The sequence below is a fragment of the Balaenoptera acutorostrata genome, chromosome 6 (assembly GCF_949987535.1).
Source record: "Balaenoptera acutorostrata chromosome 6, mBalAcu1.1, whole genome shotgun sequence".
Taxonomy (NCBI): Eukaryota; Metazoa; Chordata; class Mammalia; order Artiodactyla; family Balaenopteridae; genus Balaenoptera; species Balaenoptera acutorostrata.
The window spans coordinates 117,670,885-117,683,816 of record NC_080069.1 but is presented as its reverse complement, the minus strand read 5'-3'; the positions used below and the strand labels follow the sequence as shown (position 1 = coordinate 117,683,816).

Sequence of the window (12,932 nt, the reverse complement as noted above, 5' to 3'; positions counted from 1 at the left end):
CCAGAGCTCCCACCTTCTCCTCCTTCCCTGCGCTTCAATTTCTCCATCTGTGACCAGGACAGTATAAAGAGAAAAAGCCCTGGCTCCATCCCCGCTGTGGGTCCCGCCAGCACACACCACGATTTGTCTTCTCAAAGCCTGATCTGCCGGCACCGTCTGCTCCAGAACCCTTCATGACTCCCCATGGCCTTCAGGAGAAAGGCCTGGCATTCAAGGTCCCCCTCCCAGAGCAGGGCCAGAGTCTGCCCCTCCAGGCTTCCCGTCACCACCACACCCCTGCTTGTCCCATGGTGGTCAGGCCGCTTCTTGCCTCTATGCCTTTGCTCAGGCTGGTCCCCAGCCCAACATGCCCTCCTCACCCCTTTTTCTCTCCCCACCCCCAACTTGCCCAGACCTCCACAGGCCAGGCCTAAATGCCACCTCCTCCAGGCAGCTCAAGCTTCCTCCTCTGAGCTTCCTTGGGCCTGACCCTAAAGTGCTACTCGTGACCAGCACCATGGTAAGCATGTAGTTGGCTCTTACTGTTTGCAAAACGAACAAGGGACAGTTCTGGGATTGTCTCCCAGGCTCAGGGAGCACTGATGGGTGAGCGCTTCCTGAGTGCCAGGCCCAGGGCTCTGCGCTGCAGTGCCCCGACCCATGGAAACCTCACAATAGCCTGGTGAGGAAGGCATCATCATGCCCACTTTACAAATAGGATGACTGAGGGTGGAGGGCACTGGCTCGAGATCTCACAGCTCAGAGCAAGCACGGCAGGGTCCTGAACGTCAGAAACGCCATTAAAGGGACTTCCCTGGTGGCACGGTGTTTAAGAATCCGCCTGCCAAATGCAGGGGACACGGGTTCAAGCCCTGGTCCGGGAAGATCCCACATGCTGTGGAGCAACTAAGCCCGTGCGCCACAACTACTGAGCCTGCGCTCTAGAGCCCGCGAGCCACAGCTACTGAGCCTGTGTGCCACAACTACTGAAGCTGCGCTCCTAGAGCCCGTGCTCCACAACAGGAGAAGCCACCGCAATCAGAAGCCCACGCACCACAATAAAGACCCAACACAGACAAAAAAAAAAAAAAGCCATTAAAGTGTGTCCCACCCCTCCCCATACACATATGCTTTCATTTAGGGCTGTCATTTGTCCCTGAAGGATTTTCCAACCATGGAGGGGACAGACAGAAAGTGGCCCTCTGCCTGTCCCCTGTCCTCTCTGGGCCCTGAGACCTCAGCCCCAGCTGCCATGCTGTGCCACTTTTGGAGTGTTCCTCCCTTACCCTGGGCCTCAGGTTCCCTGCCAGCCGGGTGTCACACTTATGTAAGCCACCTTTGGTGCCTGATGAGACCTGTTCAAATTCCAGCTCCACCATCTTCTTGGGCCAATAATCTCATCTCAGCAGGCCTCTGTCTGCTCATCTGCAAAATGGGAACAGTGAGTACATGGAGCCAAGTTCCACATGAAGCACCTTGGCCAGGCCTGGCCCCTGAAAGTTCCCCTTGGTGGGCTGTTGGGGTGATTCTTTTCATCTGCCCCCTGGGGGCTGCCAGATGCACCCCACCAGCCAGCGCTGGAGAGGGTGGGATGGGAGGGTGGGGTGTGTGGGGAGACGAGCCTGGAGCCTGGGTCCTCCCACCCCACTGCCTCCCACACGCCCCAGGGCCCCCCACCCAGCGACAAAGCCCGTGGCACTTCCTCTCCCCGCCTGGCAGGCCGCCTGGCCCGGCCCCTTGTCTAAGGAAGCGCATTTCCTGCCTCCCCGAGCCAGGCTAGATGAGCCGGGAGCTCCGCACTGCTGACGCTCAGACCCCAGCCTCCATCCGCATCCACAAGCCGTGACTGCCGCCGCCGTCCACAGGAGCCCCGCAGCCCCTTCCCGCTCAGCCCTTGGTCAACGACCCCCGGCCTGGCCCCGTGCCCCCGTGCCCACTTCTCCTGACCCCTCGGCCGCCACCTCAGAAGGCTGGAGAAGGGACGCCGTCGCTCCAGCTGCCTGCTCCCCTTGGGTCCCCGCGAGAGCCCACGCCGGCCCCGGCGCCCGCCTGCAGCCCTGCCCCTGGACACCGGCTAAGGCCCAGCGCACAGATCCCCGGGTGGACAGCATGGACCGCGGCACGTTCCCCCAGGCCGTCGCCCTGCTGCTGGCTGTCTGCAGCCTCGGTCCCACAAGTAGGTGTCCAGGGACCCGGGGTGGGGAGACTCGGCCCCCAGGGCACAGACCAGGCCCCAAGTGTTCCGGGCCTCCTCCGTGTGTCCCGAGCTCACGTCCAGTGGAGCTGTCCTGGGATGTTTGGACAGCCCAAGACAGATGTCACGGGGTGACCAACCATCCCGGTTTGGCAGGACGAAGATCTTTCAGCCCTAAAAGTCTCAGGCAAACAGGGATGAGTTATTTACCTTAACTCTGGCTACTCTGGCTTCTGCCCTCCCAGCTACATCCAGTTTCTCCCCAAGAAGCCCAGGTCCCAGAGTGCTGTGCAGCCCCTGGAGACTCTCCTGCCCTCTCTGGGCCTTAAGTTTCTCATCTGAGGAACGTGTGGGATGGGAGGGTGTGCGGCCTCACAGTCAGATCGTGGGCTCTGGCTTCAAATCTCATGTCATTATTTCCTCGCAGTGTGATCTCGGCCTCTGAGCCGAGTGGGGATGGTAGGAGATCTCCCCTCGGGGCTGTTGGGAAAGTCGGTGGTGAGGCAATGCTTGTAGAGAGAGGCAGGCTGGTTGTTTCTGTGTTGTTGTTGTTTTAGGATTAGTTTTAAATTCCTCTACCCTCACCTACCCCGGGATCTGTGAATGGCTCCCGGAACCCTTCGGACGCGGCGCTCTCTCTGCTTCTACCCTGTTCTCTACTCCTCAAAAAGAGTACAAGATGCGGGCACGGGCCCAGACTAGGTGTCCTGCGGAGGCTCCTCAGCCTGGGGGCTTCTCCAGGTGGTCTTGGCCTCTGCTGTCTTCTGAAATGAGCAGATGAGGGGCAGTGAGGAGCCAGGGACTCTCAGCCCCTCGTCCCACTCACTGTGGGCCTCGCTGTGCCCTGCCCCTCATCTGCCTAAAGCCCCAGGACAGCCCTGTGGACAGCCCTTCACCTCCAGCACATCCAGGACCTCCTTAAAGGATCGGGGGTGGGGGGTGAGCATGGGAACAGCGGCAGCAGTGGCCACCCCCTCCCCACCCTACCCTAACCCGCAGCATTTGAAAGTCCCTAACCCTTGATGTCTAAAGCTCTTACCACTGCCTCACTGATAGACAGGAATGAGTCTCAGACATTAAGTGACCCAGCAGGGATTTGCCCCAGGCCTGGGCCTCCCTTGAGCGCTTGCTCCTAACCGCGGGTGATACGGCGACCCCTCTTGATACAGCTCCTAGTCACCCTGCAAGACTGCAGCCTTTATTGTCCCATTTTACAGGAGGGGAAGTGGAGGCTGTGACCCGCTAAGTTCACACAGCTCAGACAGAAGCCCTACCTGAGCTCCACGATAGGCCCCCAGGCCACCCTGCCTTTCTCCCACCTCCCCCCACATTCTAGCTTGATAACACTCTCTTCCTCTAGGTCATCAGAGAAAGATCCTCGAAGCTCTTTAGGGCCTGGTTTTATAGGATCGAAGGCACTGGTGTGCTGGCGAATAATGAACAGCCGAGTGGGGGGTGGGGTGGGGTAACGTTTGTCAATATCCACGGTGTAAATGTTCCCACAGGGCTGATTTCAAGCTATCAACTCAGCAGACTCAGAGTTGGGGCGGGTGCACAGTAATAAACCTTTATCTACTATTTCCACCACACAGATATTACAGACGTAGATAACCTCAAGAGCACAGATAATACAAAAGGGAATAAAATAATTAGGGAGTAATGAGTTTTGATATTTATTAACTTTTAAATATATATAATTTATTTAATTGTAAGCTTATAAAATTTAATTTTTAATAATGGCTGTGTTTAAGAGCCAACTGGAAAAACTCCTGAAAATGTATCAATCTGCTTCTGTGAGCAGGTACTAGCACCCAGTGATCATAGGGCTCAAGGGCATGCCAAAGCATCCAGCCCAGCTCATCTTCAGTCTGGGAAACTGAGGCCCATGGAGGGCAGATGGGGACCAGGGCCAGGGTGTGGAAGCCAGATCTCCACGCCAGGGGAAGGGTGGGAGTGCTAGTGACCCAGGCATCCTTGTTCAAGCTGGGGGGGCGGGTCAAAATGGGATGAAAACATGTCCCAAATGAGTCCAGCCTTCTGGGAACACAGCTTGGCAGAATCTTTCAAAACCATAACTTGTGTAACAGACTTACCTTCAGAAGTCAACCCCATGGAGTTACTTGACCAACTCTGTAAAGATGTGTGGTCTGTAGGTACCTGTAGCAAAAACCGCACAACTGGAAACCACCCAGTGTCTGCCAGCCTGGGCCCTATGAAGTGGTTGACTATGCAGTGGAACCCTACACAGCCGTTACCGAGAAAAAGCTAGCTACAGATCTACATTGCTGTGGACGTATGTCTGGGACACACTGTCAGGTGTCCAAACATCAATGACTCCATTTCTGTAAGAATAAAATAGTAATAACACACAATATGCACAAAGAAAATCCCCATGTCACTGTTCTTTAGCACTGGGTTCCTCTAGAGGATTTTCATTTTCTAAGACACACATTTTTGTCATGTTGGAATTTTTTTTTTAATTGAAGTATACTTGATTTACATGAATTTTTTTAAGAACAAATATGTAGAGATTTTTAAAAAGTAATTTAGCCATATATTCGCTTTAGTCCACTCCTCAAAGGAAACAGAAAAGAGGGGAAAAAATGACCTCCCCGGCTCCTTTATTAGTATGGGTACTGTGAGCATGCTGGTGGATTGCTTACTAGTTTTTGTCTAGCTTTTTAAGGCAATTTTAATGCAGGTGGATCAAATTTGGAAATCTTGTGTACCCTTCTCATGTCCCAGAAGTTTTCTGTGTTGTCACGTGGACTCCATAACCATCCCATTGTGGTTCTAGAATAGTCTCTGCCTCAAACGTGCCATCTCATCGTTTGCCTAATGAATTCTTTATTGTTGAATACTTAGGTGGTTTCCCCTTTGGGGCTAGTTATAAATATCACTTCCATGCACGTTTTTGGTACATGCATCTTTTCCTGTATTTTGGAGTATTTCACTTGGATAGAGTCCCAGAAGTGGAGGTGCAGGGGATCGTGGCCCATGTTGGGTGGCTGGGATCAAAGAGTGTCTCCTCAGTGTGGATGAGCGTTCGCTGGAGGATGGGGTAGAGGTGAGACTTGGAGTCCCCTGTACTGCTGGCCACATGTGTGAGGGTCTGGGACTCCCTGGAAAGGGGGGCAGGACATGTCCTGCTAGGGGTGCAGGACACAGACCACAAATATCCATCTCTTAGAGCCTGCATTGGGGCAGCTTCCCATTTGTCCGGAGGAAAGGGAGGTTGAAGCAGGAGCTGTGTGAACCAGGAGACAGTGGGTCCCTGGGGACGGTGGGGGCATGACCATTAAGGTTCTCACTTCAGCCAGACAGACGGTGACACTAAGACCCAGAGGGAGAGAAAGAATTGCTGTCTCTCTCATGCGCACAGATGGGTCAGTGATGGGCCCTCTGAGGACAGGCCTGGTCTATTTATTTGCTTGAGGACCTGATGAGGGATCTGGGCAAGAGGGAGGGACCACCTCTTCTGTGTCCCCAGTGCATCAGGCAGCCCTTTGTCTCTATACCCAGGTTACAGACGAAGAAATCAAGCCTCGGGACAAGTGACAGGTCCAGGCTTCTTTTCTTCAACCCAGGTTCTTTTCTCTGCATCTTTGGTGGCCTGGGTGGGTGTGGAAGGCTTGGAGCGCTGATTGCCCTGGCTCCGGAGCAACCTCCCCCTTCTAGCTCCAGCTTTGGGGCCTCAGCCCTGGAGGCTGAACACGACCCTCATCCAAGGCTGAGCTGACTTCAATACCTGTGACGGGGTGGGGGTGAATGCCAGACACTGCTCTAGGCTTGTTTTGTGTACCATCAGACTTAACCTTCACAACAGCCCAATGAAACTGACACTCCTGTTACCCCCATTTTAAAGCTGAGGAGACTGGGGCACTGACAGGTGGAGGAATTTGCCTGAGTAACACAGCTCAGAAATGAGCAGCTGGGGCTCAGGCCCTGGACCTAACCATACACCGCAGTGCCTTAGGGAAGACGTTGAGGCTCTCTCTGTTGCCAACTCCTCTCACCCCACGCATTAGGTTTCTTTCCTACACCTGCAGTGGCCCTCCCACCTAGAGCACAACTGGATGGGTTCTTTTGTTTTTTAAGATTTTTTTGATGTGGACCTTTTTTAAAGTCTTTATTGAATTTGTTACAATATTGCTTCTGTTTTACGTTTTGGTTTTTTGGCCACGAGGCATGTGGGATCTTAGCTCCCCGACCAAGGATCGAATGCACACCACCTGCATTGGAAGGCGAAGTCTTAACCGCTGGACCACCAGGGAAGTCCCTGGATGGGTTCTGATGAGAAGATTTTCACAACAGGGTTTTAAAGGATGAATAGGAATTGAAGAGAAGTGGTCAAATAAAGGAAGACTATAAGTCTGGGAAAGGGCATGGCAAGGGCAAGGATCAAGGTGTGTTTGAAGGAAAATTTCACTTCTCCCCACTGCTGGACATAAATAACCGTGACGGCGGTTGCCAGCTCCTCACACATCAGGACCCTGCTTGGCCCTGTGCATGTGTCAATTTACCAATATTCTCACCAATTCGTTGAGGAAGGTATTTTGATTATCACCATACCCATTTTACAGATAATAGTACTGAGGCATGGAAAGGAAGCTGGCAGGTAGCAGAATCAGGATCTGAACCTTCAGCATCTATCAGATCCCTGCACTTTTTAACTCCACTCCAGGTTGTGGAGTATGGCCTTAGCCCGCAGACATCGGGCAGCCGGAGACAGACTAGGGAAAGGAGTGTTGAGGCCTCACTGGTGGCCAGGCCCAGGGGCAGTGGTTGGGCTGGACACAGGGAAATCTCTGAGGCCACGATTGGCCCCTGAAAGGAGCAAAGGGTGGCTGGGTAGAGGAAGAGGAAAAGCAGAAAAGATCCTTGTCAAAGAGGATTGGCCCTGGTTTCATGAAATAATCACAGCTACTGTGTCCAGAACACTTACTGGTACCAAGCTCTGTACATGGGTTACCTCATGCAGCTGATACATAGCCTGCAAAGTGGGTGCTGGGCGCTAAAGCTGGATTGTCTGGGTTCCAATGGGGCCCTGCCACTTAACAGCTGCGTGCCCTCAGGCAAATTCTCGCACCTCCCTAATCTTCAGTTCCCCCTTGTGTCAAATGGTTATAATAACTGCACCTACCTTGTAGGGCTGCTATGAGCATCAAATGAATGAACCCACATAAAGCCACAAAACAGTACCTGGAGCCCAGTAAGCATGATGGAAGCTGTTTTGCAAATGGGGAAACTGAGGCTCAGAGAAGTTAGGCTTTTGCTCAAGGTGACCAGCTTTTTTTTTTTTTTTTTAATTATTTATTTATTTTTGGCTGCGTTGGGTCTTCGTTGCCGCGCGCGGGCTTTTTCCTAGTTGCAGCGAGCGGGGGCTACTCTCCGTTGTGGTGCAAGGGCTTCTCATTGTGGCGGTTTCTCTTGTTGCGGAGCACGGGCTCTAGGCGCGTGGGCTTCAGTAGTTGTGGCTCGTGGGCTCTAGAGCGTAGGCTCAGCAGTTGTGGTGCACGGGCTTAGTTGCTCCGCAGCCTGTGGGATCTTCCGGGACCAGGGCTCGAACCCGTGTCCCCTGCATTGGCAGGCGGATTCTTAACCACTGAGCCACCAGGGAAGCCCCAAGGTGACCAGCTTTTTTAAGAGGCAGAGCTGGGATTTCACTCAGACCATCCAGCTCCAGAGCTGGCTTTGCTTGACCATCATCCTCTTGGCCACCCAAGGTGCTGGGGGTGGCCATTTGGAAAGCCCCCAAGGTGGCTCTGTGCTTGTGGGTGGGGGAGGATAGGAAGGCGACAGAGGTGGAGAGGTGGCTTCCCAGTTGGTAGGTCTCTCACTCACCCGGTCACCCAGGGCCCCAGCGGCGCCTCCTCCAACCCAGGTCCCAGGAGCCCCAGAGTTTCCCTTGGTGCCAGGGGATTGTTTTCAGCTCTGTCTGGGCCCGCCTCTGGCTCCGGGAGACAGGCCCTGGGCGTCACACTCCCTCCTGTCTCCCCATTCTCGTCTGCGGAGTGGGGGCGGCCAGGACTCGAAAAGGCCCCAAAATAAATGGACCTCTTATCTGATCTCCCAGCCTGGCCTGTTATCTGATCATTACATAATGGCTAGGCCTGTGGCCTCTCCCGCTGGCTGACGCGCTGACGGCATGGAGGAGGTGGCCCCAGGCGGCCCCAGCAATCCGGGAGGAACTGGGGTTCCTGGAAGTCTGGGGAGGGGGCAGGGAAAGTCCGAAGGGAAGGAGGAAAGCGCTGCACTAATCTGCAAGCCAGACCCTGGGTCGCGTGGGGAGAGGTAGGTCCGAGCCCGGCCCGGTCAGCCACGTGTGCTGTGAATCTGGTACATCGCGTGTCTCCGGGCCTCGGTCTCCCCATCTGTACAGGAGGACTAAGTAACAGCCAAGAAGTCTGTCTTCACTATCAGGGACAGGGAGAGCGTGAGGGGCTTGGTGGGTCCCAAGGGGGTGGGGGGAATCAGCAGCAGATGGAGCCAGCCCTGAGTCTAGCTGAGCCTGAGACATCAGTGACTTCCCTCACAGAGGCCCCTCACCTGCAGGCCACCCTTTCCCACCACATCACCACCCCCCAGAACAGTCAATTCTTCTCCCGTGGCTGAAGCCAATCAAAGAACTGTGATAAAAAGGACTGCCATACACCCTATCTCACCTCTGTGGGTTGTGTGGGTTCTATTCTTACTGTCCTTTTACTGACGAGGAAAGCAAAGCCCAAAGTGAAATAGTTCGCCAAAGCAGCATCAGTTAGTAAGTGTTGGGCCTGAGATTCAAACCCAGGTCGGCCTGGCTCCAGGGACCTTGCTTTTAATGAAAATGCCCTATAATGCAGGCACTCTGGCGTCCCTGGCACATAGGACGGGGCCAGGGTGAGGACTTATAAGCCAAGTGTCCTTGTCCCAGATTTATCCTTCCCAAGGTGTTGCCGGCGGGTGGTGTGGCTATGGCTGGGGTGGCCGTCTGCCGTCCTTCTCTGACCCCTGGGGGTCCTGAGCCAACGAGGCGGTGGAAGGAGGCCGGGTTAGGCCAAAGACAGCCCAATGGCCGGGGATTCAGAAGAAGCCTCCCTCCCCCCTCCTCTGAGCTGGCGTCGGCTGGACGTGCGGCCAGGCCCTCCGCGCCCATCTTTGATCTCCAAGAAAACAGGAAGTGAGCGCGACAAGATGGAGACACAAACTTCCAAACAGTCTCCCCTTCTCTGTCCTCCTTCCCTCCTCCGGAGCCCCCCCTTCCCCGGCACATTCCTCAGGACGAGGTGTAGGGGCCTCATTTCCTCTTCCTCCTCTGCTGGGTCAGGGTGAAATTCCATTCCCTTCCCTCAGGACCTGCGCTTCCGGGCAGCAGGCTCTGCAGCCTACTCCGGCAGCTGCCCTCTGAACCTGGGCTCACTCTGTCCATCGGGGCCAGCAGACTCTCAACCCTCCTTGGCCCGTTCCTCCCGGCCTCCTTGAGGCATAAGAGGGGAATTTTTGTCTCCTGATCCTTTGGAGTGGACCAGCCCAGAGGCTTGGATGTGGGCACAGGTGGATCCTGCCACACATTTAGGGTTGCCAGATGTAGCAAATGAAAATTGAGGATGCCCAGTTTAAATTTTAATTTCGGATAAACCGTGAAAAATTTTTTAGTATAAGTATATCCCACGCAAAGTTTGGGATATACTTATTCTTTAAAAAATATTCATGTTTTTATTTATTCAGATTTAACTGGGTGTCTTGCATTTTATCTCTCAACCCTACACCTACTAGCACTGTGACCTCAGGCAAGAGACTTTGCATTTCTGAGGTTCAGTTTCTTCATCTGTGGAATGGGTATAATGATATCCACCTTGCAGGGTAGCTCTGAAGATGCAATAAAGCCCTTCACCAGTGCCAAGCACCCAGTAGGCATTTGGAAAGTGGGAGCAATTGTCACCACGTTGCTCTTAACTGGCCCACTCTCTGGCTGTGCTTTCCCAACAGGTCTTGCAGAAACAGTCTACTGCGACCTACAGCCTGTGGACCCACAGGTGACATACATCACAAGCCAGGTTTCTGAGGGCTGCGTGGCTCAGAGCCCCAATGCTACCCTGGAAGTCCACATCCTCTTCTTGGAGTTCCTAAAGGTGAGTGCCTGATGGCAGGGTCAGGTGGGGACCCAGCAGATGGCCCAGAGCTGATGAGATGAGGGGAACCTTTCCTTGTGGCTGTCCCTGGGACAGTGGACTGAGCCCTCACCAGGGCCCCTGCCAGGAGTGTGACATCGGCATCTCATCTCACAGGGCCTGTAAGGGGTGGCATTTCTGGGGCAATCTTCTGGATGCCCGCACAAGACCCTGGTGGAAAGGGCTGTGTTTGGCCGGCAGTGGAGTGGAGAAGAGCCGGGAGAGCTGTCATTCATGTACCTCCGTGATGGGGAGCTCACTGTTTCTCAGTGACACGGCTCTGCTCTAGGCAGCTTTGACTTTGAGACAGTGCTTCCCTCAGTTGAGCGCAAATCTCCCTCCCTGGAATGTCACTCATCGAACATCTGTGGCCCGGCCAGGCAGCCCCCCAGAGACTGGAAGCCGGTGATGTCGCCTCGGAGACCATTCTCCCCACACCAAGAAGGTCCATCATGAGTTTGTCTAAGTCCCTCTTGATAATAATAACACGTTTATTGAGCACTTACTATGTGCTAGGTACTGTGCTAGGCCTGCTAAGTACCAGGAACAGAGCTAAGCACTTTTCGTGTATTAAACCTCCTGAGGGCCCATCTGTCAGGGTCTGTTTCCCCACTTTTCGGAGGAGAGACCTGTGGCAGGCTGAGAGAGGTGAAGCGACATGCCCGAGGCCAGAGTTCACTAGATCCCCGAGACTCCAAGCTAGGCCGTCACCTGGGTCTCCAGTGGTTCTCAGTGTTCAGCCAAAGCCTGGCCTGCCCGGGCTGGCAACCACACCTGGCCAACGCGGCCTCAGGTCCTGATAGCGATTTAGTGGTGTCAGCTCAGGATGAACTTGTGGCCCCCGAAACTGTTAGGTTGCCCTGCATTTGTGCAGTGATAAGACAGTGCCAAGACCACCAATATCGGGGGGGCCTGCTCCCCACCACCCTGCCTGCCACCAGGACTGTGGGTCTCGATAATCCCCAAGCTGAAGATAGCGCCAAACACACGTTGTGTGGTTTCCATAGCCATTGTAATTTTTTTCAAGTTTGGTAATGATATGTAAAGTGAGATTGCCCTCTGTAAGTTCATTATGTGTGTTAAGATGTTCAGGTCTCTGTGCCTCGCCTGGGTGGCACTGGGACGCCCCCAGCCCCAATCACTCAACAGTGGGCCAGTGTCAGAGAAGGCTCCTGGCCAAGCACCCAGGTCTATTGGACACAGATATGTAGACAGACAGCCAGGACCCAGATGATTGGTGCTTTCTCGGGGAGCGCAGGGCAGGGGTAGGCCAGCTGCTATGGGATTAGGCCGGGCTTCGTGGAGGAAGCAGGAACACTAAGAACGGCCAGAGTTCACGGAACGAAGGAGGCCATGGGGAAGAGCAGAAGATAGGGTGAACGCACTGGCAGGAAAGTGGGACTCAGTTGAGGCCAGCGTGTGATTCACTGCGTCGTGAGCTTACAGTTCACCTCGGGGCAGGGCTGGGGAGATGGACAAACCCCCGTCGCCGTAGTAAGGGGTTCGGTCTTTATCCTGTGGGCAGTGACTGTCATTGGAGGGTTTTTAGGGGCATGACAGGGTGCTGCTGTAATATGTCATCCTAGAGCTCATGACCACAGAATCTCCCTGTCACACTCTGCCTCTTCCAGAGAACTCAGTCCATGGAGTGTCCGGCTTTTAACTCAAGGAGTCAGGCTGCAGGCTCCAGGACCGCTGGGCCTGTTTGTTTGGGGGGGTGATGGAGAGAGCTGGGGTTCAGGAGATGGGGGCTCCAGTCCTGGACCCGTCACTGGCCAGCACCTCGTATCATGCCTGGCATGCAGAAGGGACTCCTTCACCCCACGCTCCGATAGACACACACTTCTTGGGCTAAGGGACCCACCAAAGAATCACGGAGTAGCAGAAGCTGGCCCAGGGCCTGGAGGATACCAACGACTGTTTGTTGAATGTATGAATGAATGAATGAATGAATGCACTGCCATGTGACCTTGAGGCCAGGGTTAAGAGCATGGGCTCTGGAGCCAGACAGTCTTCGAATTGAACCTTACCCCCCACCACTTACAGGGGCACGACCTTGGGCCACCTCTCCAAGCCTTGGTTTTCCCTGGGAAACATGGAGATGATAATCATACCTAGCTCACAGGGGGCTTTGAGAATCCAGTGGGGTCGCACAGGCAAAATACTGAGCTCGGGCCTGCCCAGAGCCACTCTCGATGTTCAGTAGCTCTGCCTGTTGTTATTATAACGTCTCCTCTGTGGGCTCCGTGTCTCCCCCGTCAATACCCTCATTTGGCTGAGCACGCTACAGTGTGCAGCACATCTTCACGTCAGTCAACTAATTTGATCCTTATAGGTTGTTGCTACGAGGCGGCTGAAACAGGGACTGTGAATCCATTTGCAAAGGGGGCAGCTGAGGTCTAGCCTGACGGAGCTGGGTGCTCCTGGCCTTCTGGCCCCAAGGGTCGAGCCCATGATCCCACCAGATCTACTACCGTGACAGCGAAAGACCCGTGGCTCCCCTGGGAGACATCTTCCTCCCCAGGCGGCCCCCAAGAAGGGGGTCTACAGCCCAACAGTCCTCGCCAGGTGCCTGCTCTCTGCCCAGGCTGTGTTGGGCATTGAAGGTG

At 54.5% G+C, this 12,932-nt stretch overlaps 1 protein-coding gene across 1 annotated transcript in view; it reads left to right on the top strand.

The window, feature by feature from the left end:
• Nucleotides 1-1,742: 1,742 nt before the first annotated feature.
• The window catches only part of ENG (endoglin), a 30,004-nt gene continuing 18,814 nt past the window's right edge, over nucleotides 1,743-12,932 (top strand). The window contains exons 1-2 of the mRNA XM_007194630.3: nucleotides 1,743-2,155; nucleotides 10,142-10,284. Coding sequence (XP_007194692.1) covers nucleotides 2,089-2,155; nucleotides 10,142-10,284 — 210 coding nt within the window. The 5' untranslated portion in view covers nucleotides 1,743-2,088. The remainder of the gene's footprint in view (nucleotides 2,156-10,141; nucleotides 10,285-12,932) is intronic.